Below are 18101 nucleotides of genomic sequence, written 5' to 3' on the forward strand. Positions count from 1 at the left end.
TGTGTCATTCCAGTATTTCAGCTCAGCTTTGAAACCATCGGGATTCACATGGCAGAACCAGGGTGTGATGCAGTTTAAAGTGGATATTGGGAGAATTTCTCCCTAAAAAAAGAGCTGTCCAGCCCTGGCACAGCTGCCCAGGGCAGTGCTGGAGTTCCCCATCCCCAAAGGGATGGAACAGCCACGTGGATGTGGAACAGTGGCTGGACTTGGGTCCCAAAGGTCTTTTCCAACCAAAGTGATTCCAAGATTCCAAGGAAAGGAGCAAAGTGCAGCAAATTTCAATTCACTCCAGTTCTACTGGGTACCCACACAACATTTTCAATCTGTGGACTTACAAGTCACCCGTGCAAACTGTGATAAACAGAAGCAAAACCCAGAGTTTTCAAAACTTTATTCACCTACAAAATTTGCTTTATATAGAAGCCAAAGCAGAAACACAGCAGTGAAGCATTTATGAATAAGGCTGGTCTTGAGACTGAGAAAACATTATAGGTCTAACTTAGGATTATTCTAGTTATTATAGTATATCTAATATACTAATTATTATATATTATTACATATTCATACTGTTTATTTATTATAGTATATATAATATATAGTATATATTTAGTACATTTAGTTATTTAAATATATATCTTTATATATAAACAAAAAAAATTTAAATTCGTCACCTACACATTGTAGCACTAGAGTTAATAGTGTAAATCCCTTTATTTAATGCACCCACCACCCTGCCAGGAAATTCACCTTGAACAAACCCATGCGGCAAAGTAAAAGTCGGTGAATTCTTTCCTCCAGCCCATTGTGCAGCTGCTTCTTTGCGCTTCAAGAGCCGCCTCGTTGCAGAGCAGGAACATTTCCCCGCGGGGCTCAGCCCCACTTACCGCAAACATCAGAACACGGACACCGCGTTTTACCGGCTCGGGACGCCGGGGTCCGCCGCGGATCGGGCACGGAGGCTCCGGGACGCCGCCGCCGGTTCCCGCCGAGCCCTGAGGGGAGAAGGCCGCGCGTGAGGGGAGGAGCGGGCCCGCCCGCCCGGCCAGGCCGCGCGTTCCGCGGGCCTCAGCCGTGGCTGCTCAGCAGGGGCTGCGGCCGCCCGCCGCCCTCAGACGAGGTGTCAGAAAGGTGAATGTTGGATCATCACCGGCCCGCCCTCGGTAATACCCCCGTTACCGGCCCCGCTCCCGCCCGTCCCATCCCGTCCAGTCCAGTCCCGCACCTTTGAATAAAAAGAACGCACATGGTCCACGCTGCATATTTTATGCCCTCTGCGGCGCTGCTATTGGTCAGGCTGCTGTGGGCACAGCCAATCACCAGCCGTTGGCGTGACCACCGCCCCACCTCTCGCAGCGCTGATTGGCCACCACTCTCCTCCGTGCCAATGGCGGCGCGCGGCGCAGCGTGGCCCGAGGCGGCGGCTGCCGCCTTGTGATTGGTCACTGCAGGAGGCCGGGCCGAACCAGTAGCCACAGTGGTTGTAGCATGGAGTGACAATCTGCGGGGGGTGTTGGGAATTGTAGTCCAAGCGGCTCGGTGGCGCGGGCAGGAAGCGGCAGGCGGGACTACAAGTCCCGAGGAGCGCTGGGTGCGGCTCTTCCGGGCCGGGCGGCAGGGGGGAGCAGGCCCGGGCGCGATGTGCCGGGACCGGGCACCGGCGCTGCGGCCGCCGCCGCCGCTGGGAGGTACGGGCGGGCCGGGGGGAGCCGGGCGGGCCGGGTCAGGAGGCACCGTGAGGGGAGGGACCGGGCCGGGCCGGGGGCGCTGGGCCGCGGGCCGGGGAGGTGCCGGCGGAGGCTCCCGGGGCTGCCCCGTGCCCGCCGCCCGCTGTGCCCGGCGGTGCCAGCGGCTCTGTTGGGGCGCTCAGAGGAGCTCGAGCATCATCTGCGTTCTTCCGTCCCCGTGAATCCCGCTCAGCGCCCCCGCTGCCCTCCCGGTGTTGTCGCTGTGTCTCATCGCAGACTCTGCTTAGCTTTGCCTATTTCTGTTTAGTTTTGTCGTTTGCCGCTCCATTTCTTGTCCGAGCGCAGCACGTGTTGCTGCCGGTTCTTTCTGCCCTCCCAGCAGCCTCATTTCCCTGGGCTTTGGGTTCACAGCCTACAAAATGTGGGGTACCTGGGTTAGGTCTCCGTAGCTGCCCCAGAACATTTGCGGGTCTGGATCGGGGAGCGGATTGTGGATTGTGGATTGTGGATTGTGAATTGTGAATTGTGGATTGTGCCGTCCTCTCCTCATTCCAAACGCGCTCCTGGGCTCTGTCCCTGCCGCTGTCCCGGTGACAGACGCTGTCAAACGCTTTGCTGCTGCCAGATCCCGGAGCTGGTGTGCTGGGAAAGGCAGCGGGGAGGGTTTTCCTTGGGTTCAGATTTTTTTTTAGGGTCTCTGGACAGCGACTGGGGCCGGTGAGTGTTACAAGAGCTGGGTTTGGTGTGTCCATAACGCGCCAGGTCCAGGCTGTTGTCCCTGCCTGGCGTAGCTGTGTTAAGAACTGTGACCAAGCCGTTGTTTTTTCCACTTTGACCATGTAGCTCTGCCTTTGTTTCAATCCCAGCACTCTAATTTTGCCTCCCTGTGTGTTTTCCCCCCAGCGATGTGTTTTCAGGCTGCACTGAGCAGTCGGGTTCCTCTTAAACAGCTGCTGCATTTTGGCCTCAAGTGTTTGTGTGCCAGTGGTTTCAGCTTCCAGCCACAGCGAGGATGGTGGAGCTTGCAGGAGAGGGTTTGGGGGTGAAGGATGGTTCCAGAAAGCCCTTGATGAGTGAAAATAGTGTGAGATCACAGAATCCTAGAATTGTTCAGGTTGGAAAAGACCTCCAAGACCACTGAGTGCACCCTGTGCCTGATCCCAGCCCCGAGCACTGAGTGCCACATCCAGGCATTCCTTGGACATGTCCAGGGATGGGAACTCCAAACCTCCCTGGGCAGCCCCTTCCGATTCCTGACACCCCCTTCCATGAAGAAATCCCTCCTGATGTCCAACCTGCACCTCCCCTGGCAAGGGAAATTCCTAAAATCATGCAGGAAGCTGCAGGAGCAGGCACTGTCTGCAGTCTGCTGGATTCCCTCCAGGTCCTGGGGTCCCCTGTCTGGAGCAGGGAAGGGACAGGCTGAATCCATCCAGAAAGCTCCAGTGCTGGGTTTTGGTTTGTGTGCAGGTGACACTGCCTGAGGGAAGAGGGTTTTACCCTGTGGGAGTGGGAAACCTGGGCCACAGTGGTGTTTCCAGTCAGGGGATGCTGGTTCCTTCACTGCTAACACTCAGACAGGGGTTTTCATATTGATTGGACTCAAGGAAGGAAAAAAAATATCCAAAAAATTTTTGGATGGTTTGGTTTCCTGACCCAAGGGATCCCAGGGTGAGCCCTCCTGTGGCAGCACAGCCTTTGATGTCCTGGAGCCATGTGTGAACATCACCTGGGAGCTTGTGTCCCCTGCCTGAAGCCAGCCCTTCCTTTCCTGGGGCTCCACAATCCCTCAGGCAGCCCTGCAGGCTCTGGATGGTGGCAGAGCCCGGTGTGCCAGCTCTGCCCTGGGCACTGCTGAGCCCTTTGCAGCCTCACTGGGGTCACCTCGAGGGCTGAGCATTCCCCTGTTCCCAGGGACCTTCCCAGCCCTGCTGGCTCCGAGTGTGGGATTTCCTGGAGCATGACTGTACCTTTCTCACGGGTTATCAGCCAAGCCCAGGTGTGCCAGGAGTGCCTTGGACAGAAAATCCTTCCTGAGTTCCAGTACTTGCATTACGTGGCCATGTTCAGTCTGTTGGAACTCTTCCCTCCCAGTTTTTATTCCCTTTGCTGTCCCTTCCCTGCCTGTGCCCCTTTGCCATGGGCATGGTGGGGCACACAGCAGCACTTCCCTGTGGCCATGGGCTGGATCTGGGGGAGCAGGGACAGCTGGGACAAGGAGGGAGGCAGCTGGCTGCTCACAGGGGTCCATCTCACCTTTCTTTGAGCCTAAGGCAGCAGCCCCCCAAATTACCCATTCAGCTCCTGCCCGAGCTTGGAGCTTCACCTCCCTGCTTTTAACAAGGTGTCCTGGGGGCTGGAGCCTCAGTGCCTGTGCCTGGGAGAGCCTCAGCTGTGGGATGGGCTGTCCTGGCACTAAAAGTCCCCCACCACCATCAGTGTCTGTGTTTTGGATGAGTCCTTCTCCCCAGCTCTGCCTTTTTGTGCCTGGTCTTGCTTAACTGGGTTTCCCTCTCCAGGCAGAGAGCGTGTTGCTGTTTGTTATTCAGAATTCTGAATAGTTTGGGAACTGTAAAAGAGGGTGAGAAACTCAAACTCCCCTTAAAGCAAGCGAAGGACTTGTCTGTCTCAGGGGAATATAAACCCATGTGTGCTAGGAGAGGGTTGTTTTTCCTGCACTAAACTGAACCCGGAGCAGGGCAAAGCTGGGAGGCAGCACGGAGATTGGCTGAGCTGTGGGATTTTCCAGCTGGATTTACATATCGCCCACTGCTCCGCATGCCTTTGTGTTTACATCACTGGGGAGCGATCCACACACGCACACACGGAGCGGAAGAAGCATTTTGGCCGAGGAAAAGCCCGTGCACAGCTCAGGAGCTGGGCATGGTGGTGGCACCTTGCCGGGCTGCGCCGCGCCGGGATGGCCAAGGGTGAGTTTCCTCCTGGGAGAAATGTCAGGCAGCATTCCTGGGAAAGCTGCTCCCCTTCAGCAGTGAGGAAAGGATTGTTTTCATCCCTCAGTGCAGAGCAGGAGGTACCTGAGTCCAGCAGCACTTTGGAAGGGGGTACCTGTGGTGTGTCCAGCAGCTGGAGCCCTGTCCTGTTTATTTTGTGATCCTTCACAGTGACCTTTGCAAGGGCGTGGAGTGCTCGATTGCAGCAACCCAGCCAGTGTGTCCTGAGGTTATTCTGGTGTTGGAGAAGTGGGAAATCCTCGGTATGAGCACACAAGCCAAGTTTGTGAGGAGAGGCAGTGTCCTGCTGCCTCCCCTGGAATTCTGAGTCACCCTGGGGAGAGTTCAATCCATGGTGTTTGGGGGTTGTGGGGCACTGAGTGGTGCTTCTCTATCAAAGCTGTCACTAGATTTGCCATGGTGGAAGTGTTCACATCCCCTGATCTCTTTGGGAATCAAGGATTTGGTGCTGTTTCTCCCAGGATCACTAATTTGATTGATGAGTGTTGGTGTCTACAGGTGCCTCCTGCTTTTTCTCAGTGGCAAAGTCCAAGGAAACTGTACCAAAAAAAAAAAAAAAAAAAAAAAAAGAAAAAAGCAGGTGACTGGAATCTGCTGGATGTGTTTTTGTTTTTTTTCTGAAGGAGATGAGGCATTTCGGCTGGATCTTTCAAGTGTTCTAGTTGCATCCAGAGGGCAGAGAAGAGTGTGTGTCACGAGGTGTCAAAACTTTGGAGGATGTTGGGGGGAGCAGGGGGTGGAAGTGATGCTTTGAGCTTTTTGAGTCATGGCTATGGGCTCAGGTTTCCCATGACTTTAATCTGGAAGAATCCCATAGTGTGGTGGGGTGGTTACAGCTTTCCTCAGGATGCAGTGCAGCCATCCATAAGGTAAAAAAGTTGGAAATTGGGAATACAGGAGAGAGGAGCTTTGATTGCTTTGGGTCTAGCAGAACTCCAGGAGAACAGAATCCAGGTGAGACAAAATTCCTCTGCCTTCCTGGGAAGGACAGACACTAAGTTTCTCCATCCCCCAGTCTTTGCTGCTGCCCTGCCATGACTTCAGGGGTTTCCAGTTGAGTTGCAAGCCCCTGTGTCTGTCAGGTTTGCAGCAGAGCTGAGCCAGCCCCAGGACCCCATGGGCAGCATTTGTTCTCTCTGCCAGACAGCTCTGAGGAGCACCAGTGAGCCCCAGTTGTGGTTGAGTGCTGGCTGTTCTCAGCTGATGAGAAGTGTGATATCTTTTATCAGGATGTGCCTTGCTCAGAGTTGGCCGTTCCCTCCTGAGGAGCTGCAGCAGGACTGAGATTTTTACCTTGGAGGGGGAGGATGTTGATGGTGTCAGGGCTTGGCTGGGGTTTTGTTCTTTTTCCTTCACCAAACCCACAATTTAATAATGTGATGGTCTCAGAAGGGGTCTGTTCTTTGAGGGAGGATGTGGAAGAGCACAAGCTGTGAGAGGCACAGCACACAACTTTTAAAGCACCTTTTGATTAAGATGCTTGTGTGGCAGAGCTGTGAATGTGCCTGTTCCTGCCCAGCAGTGATTGAGGAGGTGCTGAGCCCACACAGGACAATTTCGGTTGCAGGGTCAGAACTGGGCTGCATAACAAAAATGGTGTTGTAGGTAGATCCTCCCAGGTTACCTGAAATGGAAATAAAGCTTCAAATGTAGCTTTTGTGTCATGGAACAGCACTGAATATTGGCCTCTAACTTCTAATTTAATTTTATTTTTCTGGGAAAATTGAGGTGCTTCATTTCACCAGAGCAATCACTTTTGATCCAGCTATGGGAACATTTGAAAGTTGCAGCTTCAGGTTTTAACATAAAGCATTGCAAGTACTCTTCTATCCCAAGGCTTCATTATCCTTTAGGAAAAGCACCATATGAAATGCTTTTCCTTTCTGAACTCCATTTGTTCAAAGGCATGGCAGTGTTCAAACAGCTGTTCAATGTGCTCTCAGTCCTGCAGTCAGTGCAAGCGCTGGTAAAAGCAGCAGCAATTAAAAATATCCCTTTTATTTTTATTGATGACAGCTCAGTACAATTATGGTCTCTCAGAAAAAAAATCATGTGACTTATAAGAAAAACTTAAAAACAGTAAAAGAACTGTTCCACGGATTCATCAGGTGGAAGTGCCACATCCTGTCAGTAAGGCTGAACTTCTGTTCATGTTTTATGTCCTTCCTGCACTGACTGACATCTGAAGAGTGTAAGAAATATCCTGCTGGGTCATGTCTTTTAGATTTCAGCTTGTCTACAGCCTCTTTGTCTCCTTAGTTTTGTGGGGTGTTTCATAAGTTCTTCACCACCAGCTGGTGTTGACTGCTGGCAAGAGCTGAGTGTCACCTGCAGATGTGGTGATTTCACTTCTGGTTTTTATTCACCATCTTCAGCCTGGAGCTGGAACCAGCTGAGTCAGCAGTGCTGGGGAGCCCTGAGCTGAGGAGTGACCAGTGGGGTCCAGTGTCCATTGGGAGTGTCCATTTGGGGTGTCCATGGAGAGGTGTCCATGGAGAGGTGTCTGCTCCAGGGATTTTCTGAGGTGTTCCCTGAGCTGAGGAGTGACCAGTGGGGTCCAGTGTCCATTGGGAGTGTCCATTTGGGGTGTCCATGGAGAGGTGTCCATGGAGAGGTGTCTGCCTCAAGGATTTTCTGAGCTGAGGAGTGACCAGTGGGGTCCAGTGTCCATTGGGGGTGTCCATGGGGAGGTATCCATGGAGAGGTGTCTGCCCCAGGGATTCCCTGAGCTGAGGAGTGACCAGTGGGGTCCAGTGTCCATTGAGGGGTGTCCATTGAGGGGTGTCCATGGAGAGGTGTCTGCCCCAGGGATTCCCTGAGCTGAGGAGTGACCAGGGGGGTCCAGTGTCCATTTGGGGTGTCCATGGAGAGGTGTCCATGGAGAGATGTCTGCCCCAGGGATTCCCTGAGGTGCTCCCTGAGCTGAGGAGTGACCAGTGGGGTCCAGTGTCCATTGAGGGGTGTCCATGGAGATGTGTCTGCCCCAGGGACCTGCTGCAGCTCTGCATTCTTACAGCCTGTGCTGTACAGGTCAGACCAGATGCTGATAGTCCTGGTCAGGGTGAGGTGCACCTGAGGTGCTGCTGGTCCCAGAGCAGTTAATGTGGTTAATTAGCCACAAACACCTTGGCACCTTGTCCTTGTCCCACGAGCTGTGGGTGCTTTTGTCAGAGAACTTCCCTGGGGATGTGCCAATACTCAGAAGGATGTGTAACCCTGCTTGTTGAGAGTGTTGTAAGAGGAACAGAAGCTCGTGTCTTACGCCATAAATACCCAAGCTGTGAGATAAGGAAGTTCAGTCAGCCAGAAGCTGCTCCAGGATAACCCTGCCTGCCTTTCCCTCTGTCCTGCTGCGGGACAATTTGCCAGCCCAGCAGTTTCCTTGGGGGTGAATTACCTCAGAGAGAGCTCCAGTGGGCAGAGAGGGGGAATTAGCCAAGCCTGGCTGGTCCTGATTCTCCTCCCAGCTCTGAGGTGCAGCCATGGGTGATGTGTGGCTGATGCTGTTGGATCTCCCCTCAGCAGTGGGAAAAGGAGCTCTGCTTCCCCCTCTGCTGTCTCTGCAGCAACTGGTGGTTGGGTTTTTTTCTTGCCTGGATTACTACAGTAGGATTTTAAGGCTTTTCTTCTCTCTGAGTCTCAAAATCTTCGAGTTGATCCCTGCAATGTGCAAATGCTGAAACCTATCCCTGCCCCCCCTCACATCTGGTTATGATCAGCTGTAGGATTTACCCACAGCTTCCTTTTTCCAGGGAAGATTACTCTTTGTTTACTTTGCAAAAAACACTGATGTTGCATGTTTAAAAAAAAAATCAAAATGAAGTCCAGGCAAGGAGAATCTGGATCCCAGGCTGGGTTCCCAACACCAGCCACCCAAGAGGGACACTCATCCTCCAGCCCTGGGAGCACAGGACAGTGCAGCTGGCAGGGTTCAGATGCCAAGCAGCGGTGCAGAAATCTTTGATGTAGGAAGCTGGTATTAGTGTTGACACCATCAGCTCCTTTCTACCTCCTTTTAAATTCTTTGATATCAGTTGGAAAAGGTTGTCAGATGGAAAGGAGGGTGTGAGGAGCTTGTCAGGCAATGCTCTGGAGAGAAATCTGCTCTGCTGAAGAGCTGCTGTGTGTGGTGGGTGCAGAGGTTTGGGCTGGAGTCAGATCTTGCTGTGCTGTTGTGCAGCCTGGCTGATATTCTGCTCGACATTTTTTCCATTGCTCACATTCCTCTGGTCTCTGCTCAGAGCAGACAGGAGCAGGCTCCTGCTGCTGCTGCAGCACCTTGCTCAGCCAAGCTGCAGGCACAGGTCATGTTTGTAACCATGAGTGGAAAATCCCTGTATTCCACATTCCCTTCCCCACTTTGGGTTTGTTGGAGGTTCCCAGGCAGGGATTGAAGGGTCATTGCAGTCACTCCTTGTGGCACATCTGATCCAGCCTTCAGTGATATCACAGAACTCCTCATGCTGTCAGTTTATCCCCATTTCTGTTTTCCTGTCTCTGTGTCTTTCCCATTGCTTGAGTCTCCATCTGTTCCATCTGAAGGTGATACATACCCTGAAAATGAGAGGGAACAAAGCTCTGCCTGAGTCTCCAGACAGCCCATGATCCTCCATCAGGGTGGGTTTCCTCTCTTTCCATCTGGGAACGACTGTTTGCCCTGAACCCCAGGAGGAATATTTGATATGCAAGGTTCCCTTAACCTTAAGTGACATGGCTGAGGAAGTGGGAGCATCTCCCTGCTCCTGCAGGATGAAGGGTGTGTGGGTAGGTGTTGCGTGGATTCCTATCCCTGGAAATTTGAATATTTCTCTATTTCTATCCAATAATGGTAGGAGCAGAGCTCTGACTCCCTTTTCCAGATGAGTGTGGTGAGCCCAGCTGTACTGCTGGATGTAGGGAACCTGTGGAGAGGGGAATTTTAGGGGTGCATGTGTTATTGGACATGAGATAATGCAGCCTTGAGTTGGGAAATCCCAGGAAACACAGCAGTTTGTGCCACGGCTCCTGGAAATATTTACTTTGCTTAATTTATGAGCACTGCATCATCTGGAGACCCCAGCTGGAGACCTCTCATCTTCAGCCTTTGTACTCCAAAAGGGGAATCTTCAGGCTCTTGCAGAAGGGGGGAATTTCTGCTGGGAGGAAGCTGAGAGCATCCAAGGCTGCCAGAGGGAGAGAGGCTGAGCCAGTGGGGCTCTCATCTCTGGGGCCAGTGGCCCAAACCCTTTGTCTGCCCTCTCCCACCCTCCCTCTGCCCTCAGCAATAAAAGGATCTGATGGCCTGAGCCAAACTCCTGGCTTGCTGGAGGCCAGCTTTGAACTCTGCAGGTCTCCCTGATGCTGCAGCACAACTCTGCCTCATTCCTGCTGCTTTTGAGACAGCTCCAGACTCTGTGCTCAGCATCTCCTCAGGGATCTGGCATTTGCAGGCAGCCAGGACAGTGCTGTCACGTGTGTGGAAAACATTACCCAGATCCCTGGTTTTCAGATGGTTTTGGGTTTGGTTTCAGGGTTTCTGTTTGTTTGGTTTTTCTTCAGAATTCTGATTTTTTTATAGTTTTTGACCATTCTCAGAGTTTAGAGCTGAGCAGCAATTCCCTGCTCAGGATTCTGCTGCTGCTGTTCCTGGCTGCCTGGCAGGATGTGGATCTGTTGGATCCAGAGCTGCAGGGAGCACCAGGAGTGCTGTGTCAGGCCCTGAGCAGAGCCTTGGCTGAGGACAGCTCGGTGTCACCTTTGCAGTGTTTAAAATGTGTGTGCAGGATGTGCCCAGCAGGAAAATGGGAATCCCTGCCCAAATCCCAGTCACAGCTGCCTGCTGGGGTCCTGTCTCTCTCTGAGCCTCAGTTTCCCTTTCTGTAAAGTGAAGAAATCACAGTGGTGTTTTTATAAAGAGCTTGGAGATTTAGGATTTGTCACTCCCAGATAAGAGAAAAATTGCTGGGAACACCTGAGACCCCCAGGTTGAGCTTTGTCCTCTCTGAGGGAAACTCCTTCCTGAGCCATGAGCACCTCTGTGTGATGGCAGAGGAGCTGCAGCTCCTTCCTGAGGGTATCCTGGCTCTGAAGGAGACTGAGAGCATCTTGTCAGGTTTGCTGGGACAGCAGCAGAGTTGTGCCCTGGAGCAGTATCAGGTTTCAGCAGAGGTTAAAGAAAGCCAAGTCCTGTTTCTGCAGATTATTGTGGAATTCTTAACTTTGCAAACTTGAGCCTAATGAAATGGTGGTGGGGAGAGAAATGAGGCTCTTATTAAAAGATAATCATATATTTAAAAATGCTGAGCACTCACCCAGGAACAATTTGAAGGAATCTTTGTCCTTCCTCTTGCTTCTGAAAATCCAGGTTTTTGTGAGTTTAGGTAAACACTCTGAGCCCAGGAAAACACCCACAACAAGCCTAACTCCCTTTTGTGTCCTTCTTCTTCCACAGAGCAAGCTTCCCATGACTAACAGATGCTGGCCTAGATTATGAGCTCAAACAAGAACGCTCGCTACAATCGATTCTCCAGTGGCACAACAAACATCGCTTCTTCTGAGAACACTAACGGGGTAAGGGGACAGGGACAGGGCTTTTCTTGCCACTTAAAAGACTCACTATTCACAGATAAAAGCCAGGAATATGTATGCAGTGTTTATACTCAGCTCAGGCAGTGTGTGAAGGCTTTAAGTGCCCTGACATTCATTTTTTTCAATATTTCAGACAAGAATGGAAACAACTTTTGGACCAGCCTTCTCTGCTGTGACCACCATCACAAAGGGTGAGTGTTTCATGTGTACTGGGTGTGATTCCAGGGTGGTTGGTGTTCCTTTACAGACCATAAAGCTGTTGGGAGAATCTCTCTGGTCATTAAGCAGGTGTTGAGGGGCTGGGTTTGGTGGTGTGCAGCCCAGGTGTCCTGACACAGGCACAGGAATTTTCTCTCCTCCTGAGCAGTAGCACTGGGAAACCCTTGCTGAAAACAGAGTAGTGCAACAGGGTTTGATACTGAGCTCAGCACCAAATCTTATTGATTCCTGTGACAATCATCACCAATGCTGAAAATTCCATTTTCCTTCTGTGCCTGACTGTGAGTCACTCTGGAGCTTTGGTAAAACCCTGTGGCCATTTTTAGCTCAGACAAGAGGGGATGCAAATGTCCCTGCTCATTTCCAATTCCTGTGCCTTGTTCCCCAAAGCTCAGCAGGTGAGGGGAGCCTTGGCACATGGGGTGAATGTGGGAAGAGGGCTGGTTTCATTTTGGAATACAAATATCCTTCCTTTAATAGAGACAAAAAGTCTTGACACTGATTTTGATAAGGAAATGAACATCTTCCCAAGAAGAATGTTTGGATTACATTTGTCCTGGACTCTGGATGGTTTTGGACTCCTGAATATTTACATTCAGACTTTTATACATATAAGAGTTGGTTACATGATCTCTACACAAATATTTCATATTTAATTTAGCCTGGCTCCCCTGTGCCTCAGGGATATCCAGACCTCCCTGGATCCAGGCAATTTTTATTGGTGACTGAGATATGTGGGAGTATAAAGTTTCCTTTTAATAGTATTTTTAACCTGTGGACCTGACAGAAAATTACCTGTGCTGTTTTCTGGGCAAGCTCTCAGAGATCAGGATTGTTCTGCCTGTGCTGATACATCCAGTCATGAGCCAGCATCAGAGAATCCCTTTTGTAAGGAACACTTACAGCTACAGAGGCTGTCCCATAGGTTGGGAATGTTTCTGAGGAGCCTAAATGGTTGTTTTTGTTTTTGCACTCCCTTTAAAGCTGACGGGACCAACACTTTCAAGCAGCACCGTCGGACCCCGTCCTCCTCCAGCACCCTCACCTACTCCCCACGGGACGAGGATGATGGCATGGTAGGTGTTGTCAGGACCTTCCTGGCTGCCTGAGCTGATCAGGAGTGAAATGAGAGGTGCCTGGAGCTCCTCTGGGCTGCTCTGCCTCCCTCATCATTGTCTGTGTTACAGAGGCAGGACCAGCCTCAGCATCCTGGCTGCTCCCGGGGTTGGTGCCCTGGGGAAGCAGCTCAGTCTGACCTGGGCTTCAGGCTGGAGATGCTCCTGCTGCTTTTCACACTGCTTAAAATTGTTATGTGGGTCCAAAGCCTGGGAACTACAAATCCCAGAGCCTCCTTGGGAGGAGGTACCTGGCTCCTGGGACAGCAGGGAGCTTGGAGGAAACAGCCCCTGCCAGGGATGTCTGGGCTGTGACTGGGGCCAGGCACTCTCCGTGTTGGATGGATCCCAGCTGGCTCTGCAGAGAATCCATTCCTATTCCCACCTCCAGATGGGGCTTCTGACCACAGGGAGCGGGTTTGGAACCTGCAGAGTGGGATGTTGGACACTGTGGGCTGTGCTGGGCTTCCCACACAAACCATTCCCATGTCTCCCAATATCTTGGTAGTAAGGCAGCTCCCAGTTTTGTATCCAGTTTTCTCACTCACTTCTGAGGTAGTTCTTTTTGGGGAATTTAGTGATTCCACAGGCTCCAGGGTTAGCTGCTTGGTGAGAAATTAAATCAGCTAAATCAATTAAATCAAGAAGAGCAACAGCAAAGCAAACCTGGGTGAAAGGATGGACAGCTCCGAGGCTGGACCTTCTCTTGTCCCTGGTGCTCCAGCCACAACTCACACCACAAGCTCTGTTCACATCTAAACATGTTAGCACCAAACTTCAATTTAAGCATTTGTAACCTGACTAAGTCTACAAGACCCAATTTCCAAGCCAGGCATAAATGGATCATTGCTGCTGGAGTTAGACTGGGGTCAGCACCAGTGTGGAGCTGCAGCACTTCTTAAAATAAATTTGACACCAGATTGCAAAGAATTTTATTGTCAGCATCCTATAAAGTTCCTTCTGTTGCTCAGAGATCTTGCTGTGTTTTATGTGAGCCCGTGGGGGGTTTTGTTTGTTGTTGGTCTTTTTTCAAACAAGTCCTTTGAAAATTTGCCTGGTGTCCTTGGCAAGTGCAGCTCTCCAGCCCACCACTGACCCCACGAGCTGGGCCGGTGTTCAGGCCACCCCTGGCTGTCAGCACAGACCCTGTGTGCTGAGTGCTGGACTCACAGTGCCCTTTTCACAAGCTGGGCAGTTCTCACAGGGCAGAGGGGAGGGTTTTTCCAGAGGAGGGGATGCTGTGAATATTTCATTTAGCCAGGTCTGATAATGAAACTCCCTGACTCCTTTGAAAACCCCACTGTAACAAACTGTGGTGTGCAGCCAAGAATGGGGGAGATCTCTGCTGGGAGCCAGCTTCAATCCTCTTGGACAGTCTCAGCCCACTTTCCCTGGAGTGTTAAATATTCTTTAGCAAAAATAGTGAGAGGATTAATGAGTGGTTGAGGAAGCAGTGTGAGGTGCTGACAAACCAGAACCGCCTCGGTCCTGCTCTGCCTGCTGCTCCAGGCACACTCACTAACCCTCTTAAGGAAGCTTCATTTGCTTTGTCAAGAAATAATCTGGGATTTCCCTTCCTCATCACTGAGTTTTCCCTCCTCCAGAAGCTGCCAAGGGCTTCTCAGCCATCAGAGAGACAGTTGGAGACAAGTCAGAGCCCTCCTGTGACCTCTACCACCCCTTTTTCTTCCCTTGTAAAGCTGCTGTTAATGAAACAAAAGCAGAGCAGTGTGTTCTGTGTGCAGGGCAGGGATTACTGAGCTGTCATCCTTCCTGGACACAGTGCCACAGCTTCCCACCTTGCTGAGCCTGATGGAGCTGGAGCCAGGGCTGTGCTGGAGCCTCCTGTGCCTGCTCCTGTGGCTGGGGTGATGCAGCCAAAGATTGCAGCTGAATATTGGAGCAGTGGGACACTGTGGATGGAGGCTGCCTGGCTGTCCAAGGGATGTTGTTTACAGGGAGCTTCACCTCTGAGCCTGAGGCTGGGTTGAATTGCCAGCAAAAAATTCTCCATCTTCCATCTGGTGTTTGAGAGCTCCATCCTTGGGCTGTTTGAAGGTGTGCCTGATGTTTAGTGCAGAAATGAGGTCTCTTGAGTTTTATCCTTGTTTGCTTGGCAAAACCAAAGCTGCAGATGCCCAGAGGGTCTGGAGCTGCCAGCACAGCCTCTGCCATTCTGTGCCCAGGGGGAGTGAGGGATCCTTCTCAGCACATCCCCTTCTCTGCTGTGCAGTGAACATCAGCATTATCCAAACCAGGGCACAGGGAGCTGAGCCCACAGCTTACACAAACCTGTGTCCCACACCCCTGCCTCCTGGGAATGCTGCAGTCCCCCCTCTCTGCTGGTGATCCTCACTGGATGTGGCTGGTGACAAACCTGCCTCCCTGCAGAGCCTGCCTTTGCTGCCCTCACCCCCTGTCACCTCCAGAGTGGGAACTGTGCACAGTCATTCTGGTTATTTTAATAATTTCTGCTACTAGTGGAGGAAAATAATAAAATGAATGGATACACATAAAATGGATTTATTTTGTTATAGCCATTCCTCCGTAAGGTTTATGTATTTAGTCAATAAATACACTGTCTTTAAGGGAAAGACATTTATGCTTTAACTTCTAAGCAGATGCAGCATTTCTGAGTTCCTTGGAGCCCAGGATCATAAAAATGAAGCAGCAGAGCAGTGTGAGGAACCAGCAGGATCCTGGTCTGCTGCTCTCCTGCAGCCCAGCCAGGCTGCACTGGGACTGCAGAATGCTTTGTCTCTGGGCAGGGCAGCAGCCTCTGAACCTCATCTTGCAGCTTTCATTGCTGAATTTCCTGCTGGCCCCACTGCCCTCCTGCATTGCCTTTGTCTGTCCTTGGGTCTGATGTCAGCCCCTTTCAGCCAGGGCAGGCTCACAGAATGCAGCTCCTGAGGCTCAGATGGAACACAAAAAGCATTTTTCTCACGAGGTGCAGGACAGGAGCTCAGCAGAGTCTGGTCTGTGCAGCTTTCCCTGTTCTCTGGGCAGTGCCAGAGCAGGGAGTCCCTTTTCCAGTGGGCAGCCAGAGATCTCCAGAACTCCCTCCAGCCAGCACTCCTCAGGGCTGGAGAGTGACAGAGGCTGCAGCCAAGCCTTGGAGAGTGGGACACGTGCAGATGCTCATCCATCATGCTGTGTCTGAAGCTTCTGGCTTCATTCCTCCATTTCTTTGTCCAAGCATCCATTCTGCTCATTGAAGACCTTTATTCCTCCTCTCTGCACCTGTCCAGCCCACCAGCAGCATCTCTTCCAGAGTAATTTCACGATTATAAGCCGCACCATTTTGACTAAAATCTTGGTCCGAACCCAAAGTGTGGCTTATAATCAGGTGTGGCTTATATATGGACAAAGAATGAAAAGTTGCTGTTTTAGTTTGGAGGACAGGTGTCTGCTGAGAAAGGCAGGAGCTTCTCTTTGAAATGGAGAATGTAAACCCCCTCCCTCCAAATTATTATGATTTTGAAATCAAGGGGCTCTCAGGCAAAGATATGGGAATAGGAATGACAGTTCTTTACTAGGGAAAATAGAAATACAGTACCACAAAGAACAAACCCCAAACCCTGACACAGTCAGAGTACAGCCTGACACCCGTCAGGCAGGGTGTTGGCAGCAGTCCCATCCCATGGTGGCTGCATCCTCCTGCAGTGACAGATGTGGCTCAGCTGGAGCAGTGCTCCTGTACAAGGTGCAGTTTCCCTCCGGAGCTCCAGTGGTGATGTGGAGAAATCCGGTTTTCCTCTGGAGTCCAGTGGAGAAAGGGGCTCCCTTAGTGTCCCAAAACCTCTGTTTTTATCTTGGTAAGAAATGTTGGGCTCTTCCCCCTGGCTGGAGCAACTCCCAATGGGATGCAGTAATTTTATCAGTGCCACAGTGGGACTCAATGGCCATGAGCAGAAAATGACTGGCTGGAGGAAGGATGGGTTGTGAAAAGATAAAGAACACTGCCCCAGCTGGTTTATAAACATGGCCATGAACAGGAGATATCCCATGGAGATAAAGAACAATGCCCTGCCTGGTTTATAAACCATGGCCATGAACAGGAGATATCCCATGAGATAAAGAACACTGCCCTGCCTGGTTTCAATGGATGCCCATTAGCAGAATATCTCCCACGGAGATCAGGATCACTGCCCCACCCTCAGCAGATGGTGACAGAACAGATACCTTTTATCACACTCTATATTGTAATGTGCGGGTTACAATCAGGTGTGGCTTATGTATGGACAAAGAATGAAAAGTTGCTGGCGCCTGGAAGTGCAGTTTATAATTGTGAAATTACTGTAACCCCACTCTGGCTGTGCTCCCAGTTACACTGGATCCTCAAATCCAGTCCCCCCATGGTCTGCAGTGTCCAGGAGTGCTCTGACACCGAGTGGCACCTTGGCTACGTGCTGATGGTTGATATTCCACCCTGGGAAACGTGCTGCTGGCTAATACTCCAGCAGCAGCAGTCCCTCAAAGCCAATCCCAAGGCTGCTGTAGGCAGAGGATCTCTCTGGATTGGTGCAGGGGGTGTCTGCCCCCGAGCAGGAAGCGGCAGAGCCGGGCTCACAGAGAATTCAATAGAAGGAAGTCTCCACACTTACGCAAAGAAATTTGGCAGAAGTTAGATAGTGAGTGCAACAACAAGTGCTGCTGCAGAGATTAGAGACATTGCAGGAGCTGGAGCAGTCTCTGGGGGAGATTTGCAGAGCTTTCCATGAAGGATTAATTCTTCCAGGCCGTTGCTTTGCGGGTGTGCACGGTAAGTGTGCAGGGAATGCACCTTGGAGAAGTGATGTGCTCAGAATTGCGATGTCAGCCCGGCTTAGGGAGCTAAACCCGAGTGGTTCCTGTGTGGGCACGGTGCAGGGCCGCTCAGTGCAGCTGGGAGTGGAGCAGCTGAGTGTTGTGGAGGGGGAAAACTGAAGGTGAAGGCTTTTCCTGGACTTTGGGAATGACTTGCACTGACCAGAGGTGCTCTGTGTCCGCAGCCTCCCATCAGCACCCCGCGCCGCTCCGACTCCGCGATCTCCGTCCGCTCCCTGCACTCCGAGTCCAACATGTCCTTGCGCTCCACGTTCTCACTCCATGAGGAAGAGGAGGAGCCAGTAGGTATTTGGGATTGTCTCAAGGAGCAGGATTAGGAAGCTCAGTGTCAAAAGAGTAACTTAGTGGACTGTCGTGAGCACTCTCGCGGGCAGTGCGGTGCCTGGCTCACACTCCTGCTTTTAATTTTGTTTCCACCACTGACTTTGCTTCCTCATGTACCGTTTCCCTGCCTGGAAAGAGAGGACAATGGGGAGGCTTTTCTGCTTCCCAGAAAAACTGTAAGTCTTTGCAAAGTCCTGCCCTGTGATTCCCTGGCCCTGCAGCAGAGCAGGGCGGGTTGCAAGGCTCAGGCTGGTGGTCTGGCCCCAGGCAGCAAGAGAAATACAATTCCCTATGGATTGGAGCCCCATCCCCATTCAGGGCTGCATGGCACCCCACAGGCTTGACTGTAAGCCCCAGGAGGGTGCAAGGAATTGTCTGCATGC

The 18101-nt window shown here is 51.5% G+C and overlaps 1 protein-coding gene across 2 annotated transcripts in view; it reads left to right on the forward strand.

Annotated features, from left to right (window-relative positions):
* Positions 1–1612: 1612 nt before the first annotated feature.
* The window catches only part of TRAF7 (TNF receptor associated factor 7), a 30140-nt gene continuing 13651 nt past the window's right edge, over positions 1613–18101 (forward strand). Inside the window, exons 1-5 of one of the 2 annotated variants that reach the window (XM_033074368.2) lie at positions 1613–1688; positions 11094–11212; positions 11364–11421; positions 12434–12525; positions 17559–17675. In XM_033074368.2, the coding sequence (XP_032930259.1) occupies positions 11132–11212; positions 11364–11421; positions 12434–12525; positions 17559–17675 (348 nt within the window). In that variant the 5' untranslated portion in view covers positions 1613–1688; positions 11094–11131. Of the gene's footprint in view, positions 1689–11093; positions 11213–11363; positions 11422–12433; positions 12526–17194; positions 17330–17558; positions 17676–18101 lie in introns of those variants that run through there. The other variant, XM_033074369.2, reaches the window with a different exon arrangement.

Source organism: Catharus ustulatus, chromosome 16 (assembly GCF_009819885.2).
Source record: "Catharus ustulatus isolate bCatUst1 chromosome 16, bCatUst1.pri.v2, whole genome shotgun sequence".
NCBI classification, from domain to species: Eukaryota; Metazoa; Chordata; class Aves; order Passeriformes; family Turdidae; genus Catharus; species Catharus ustulatus.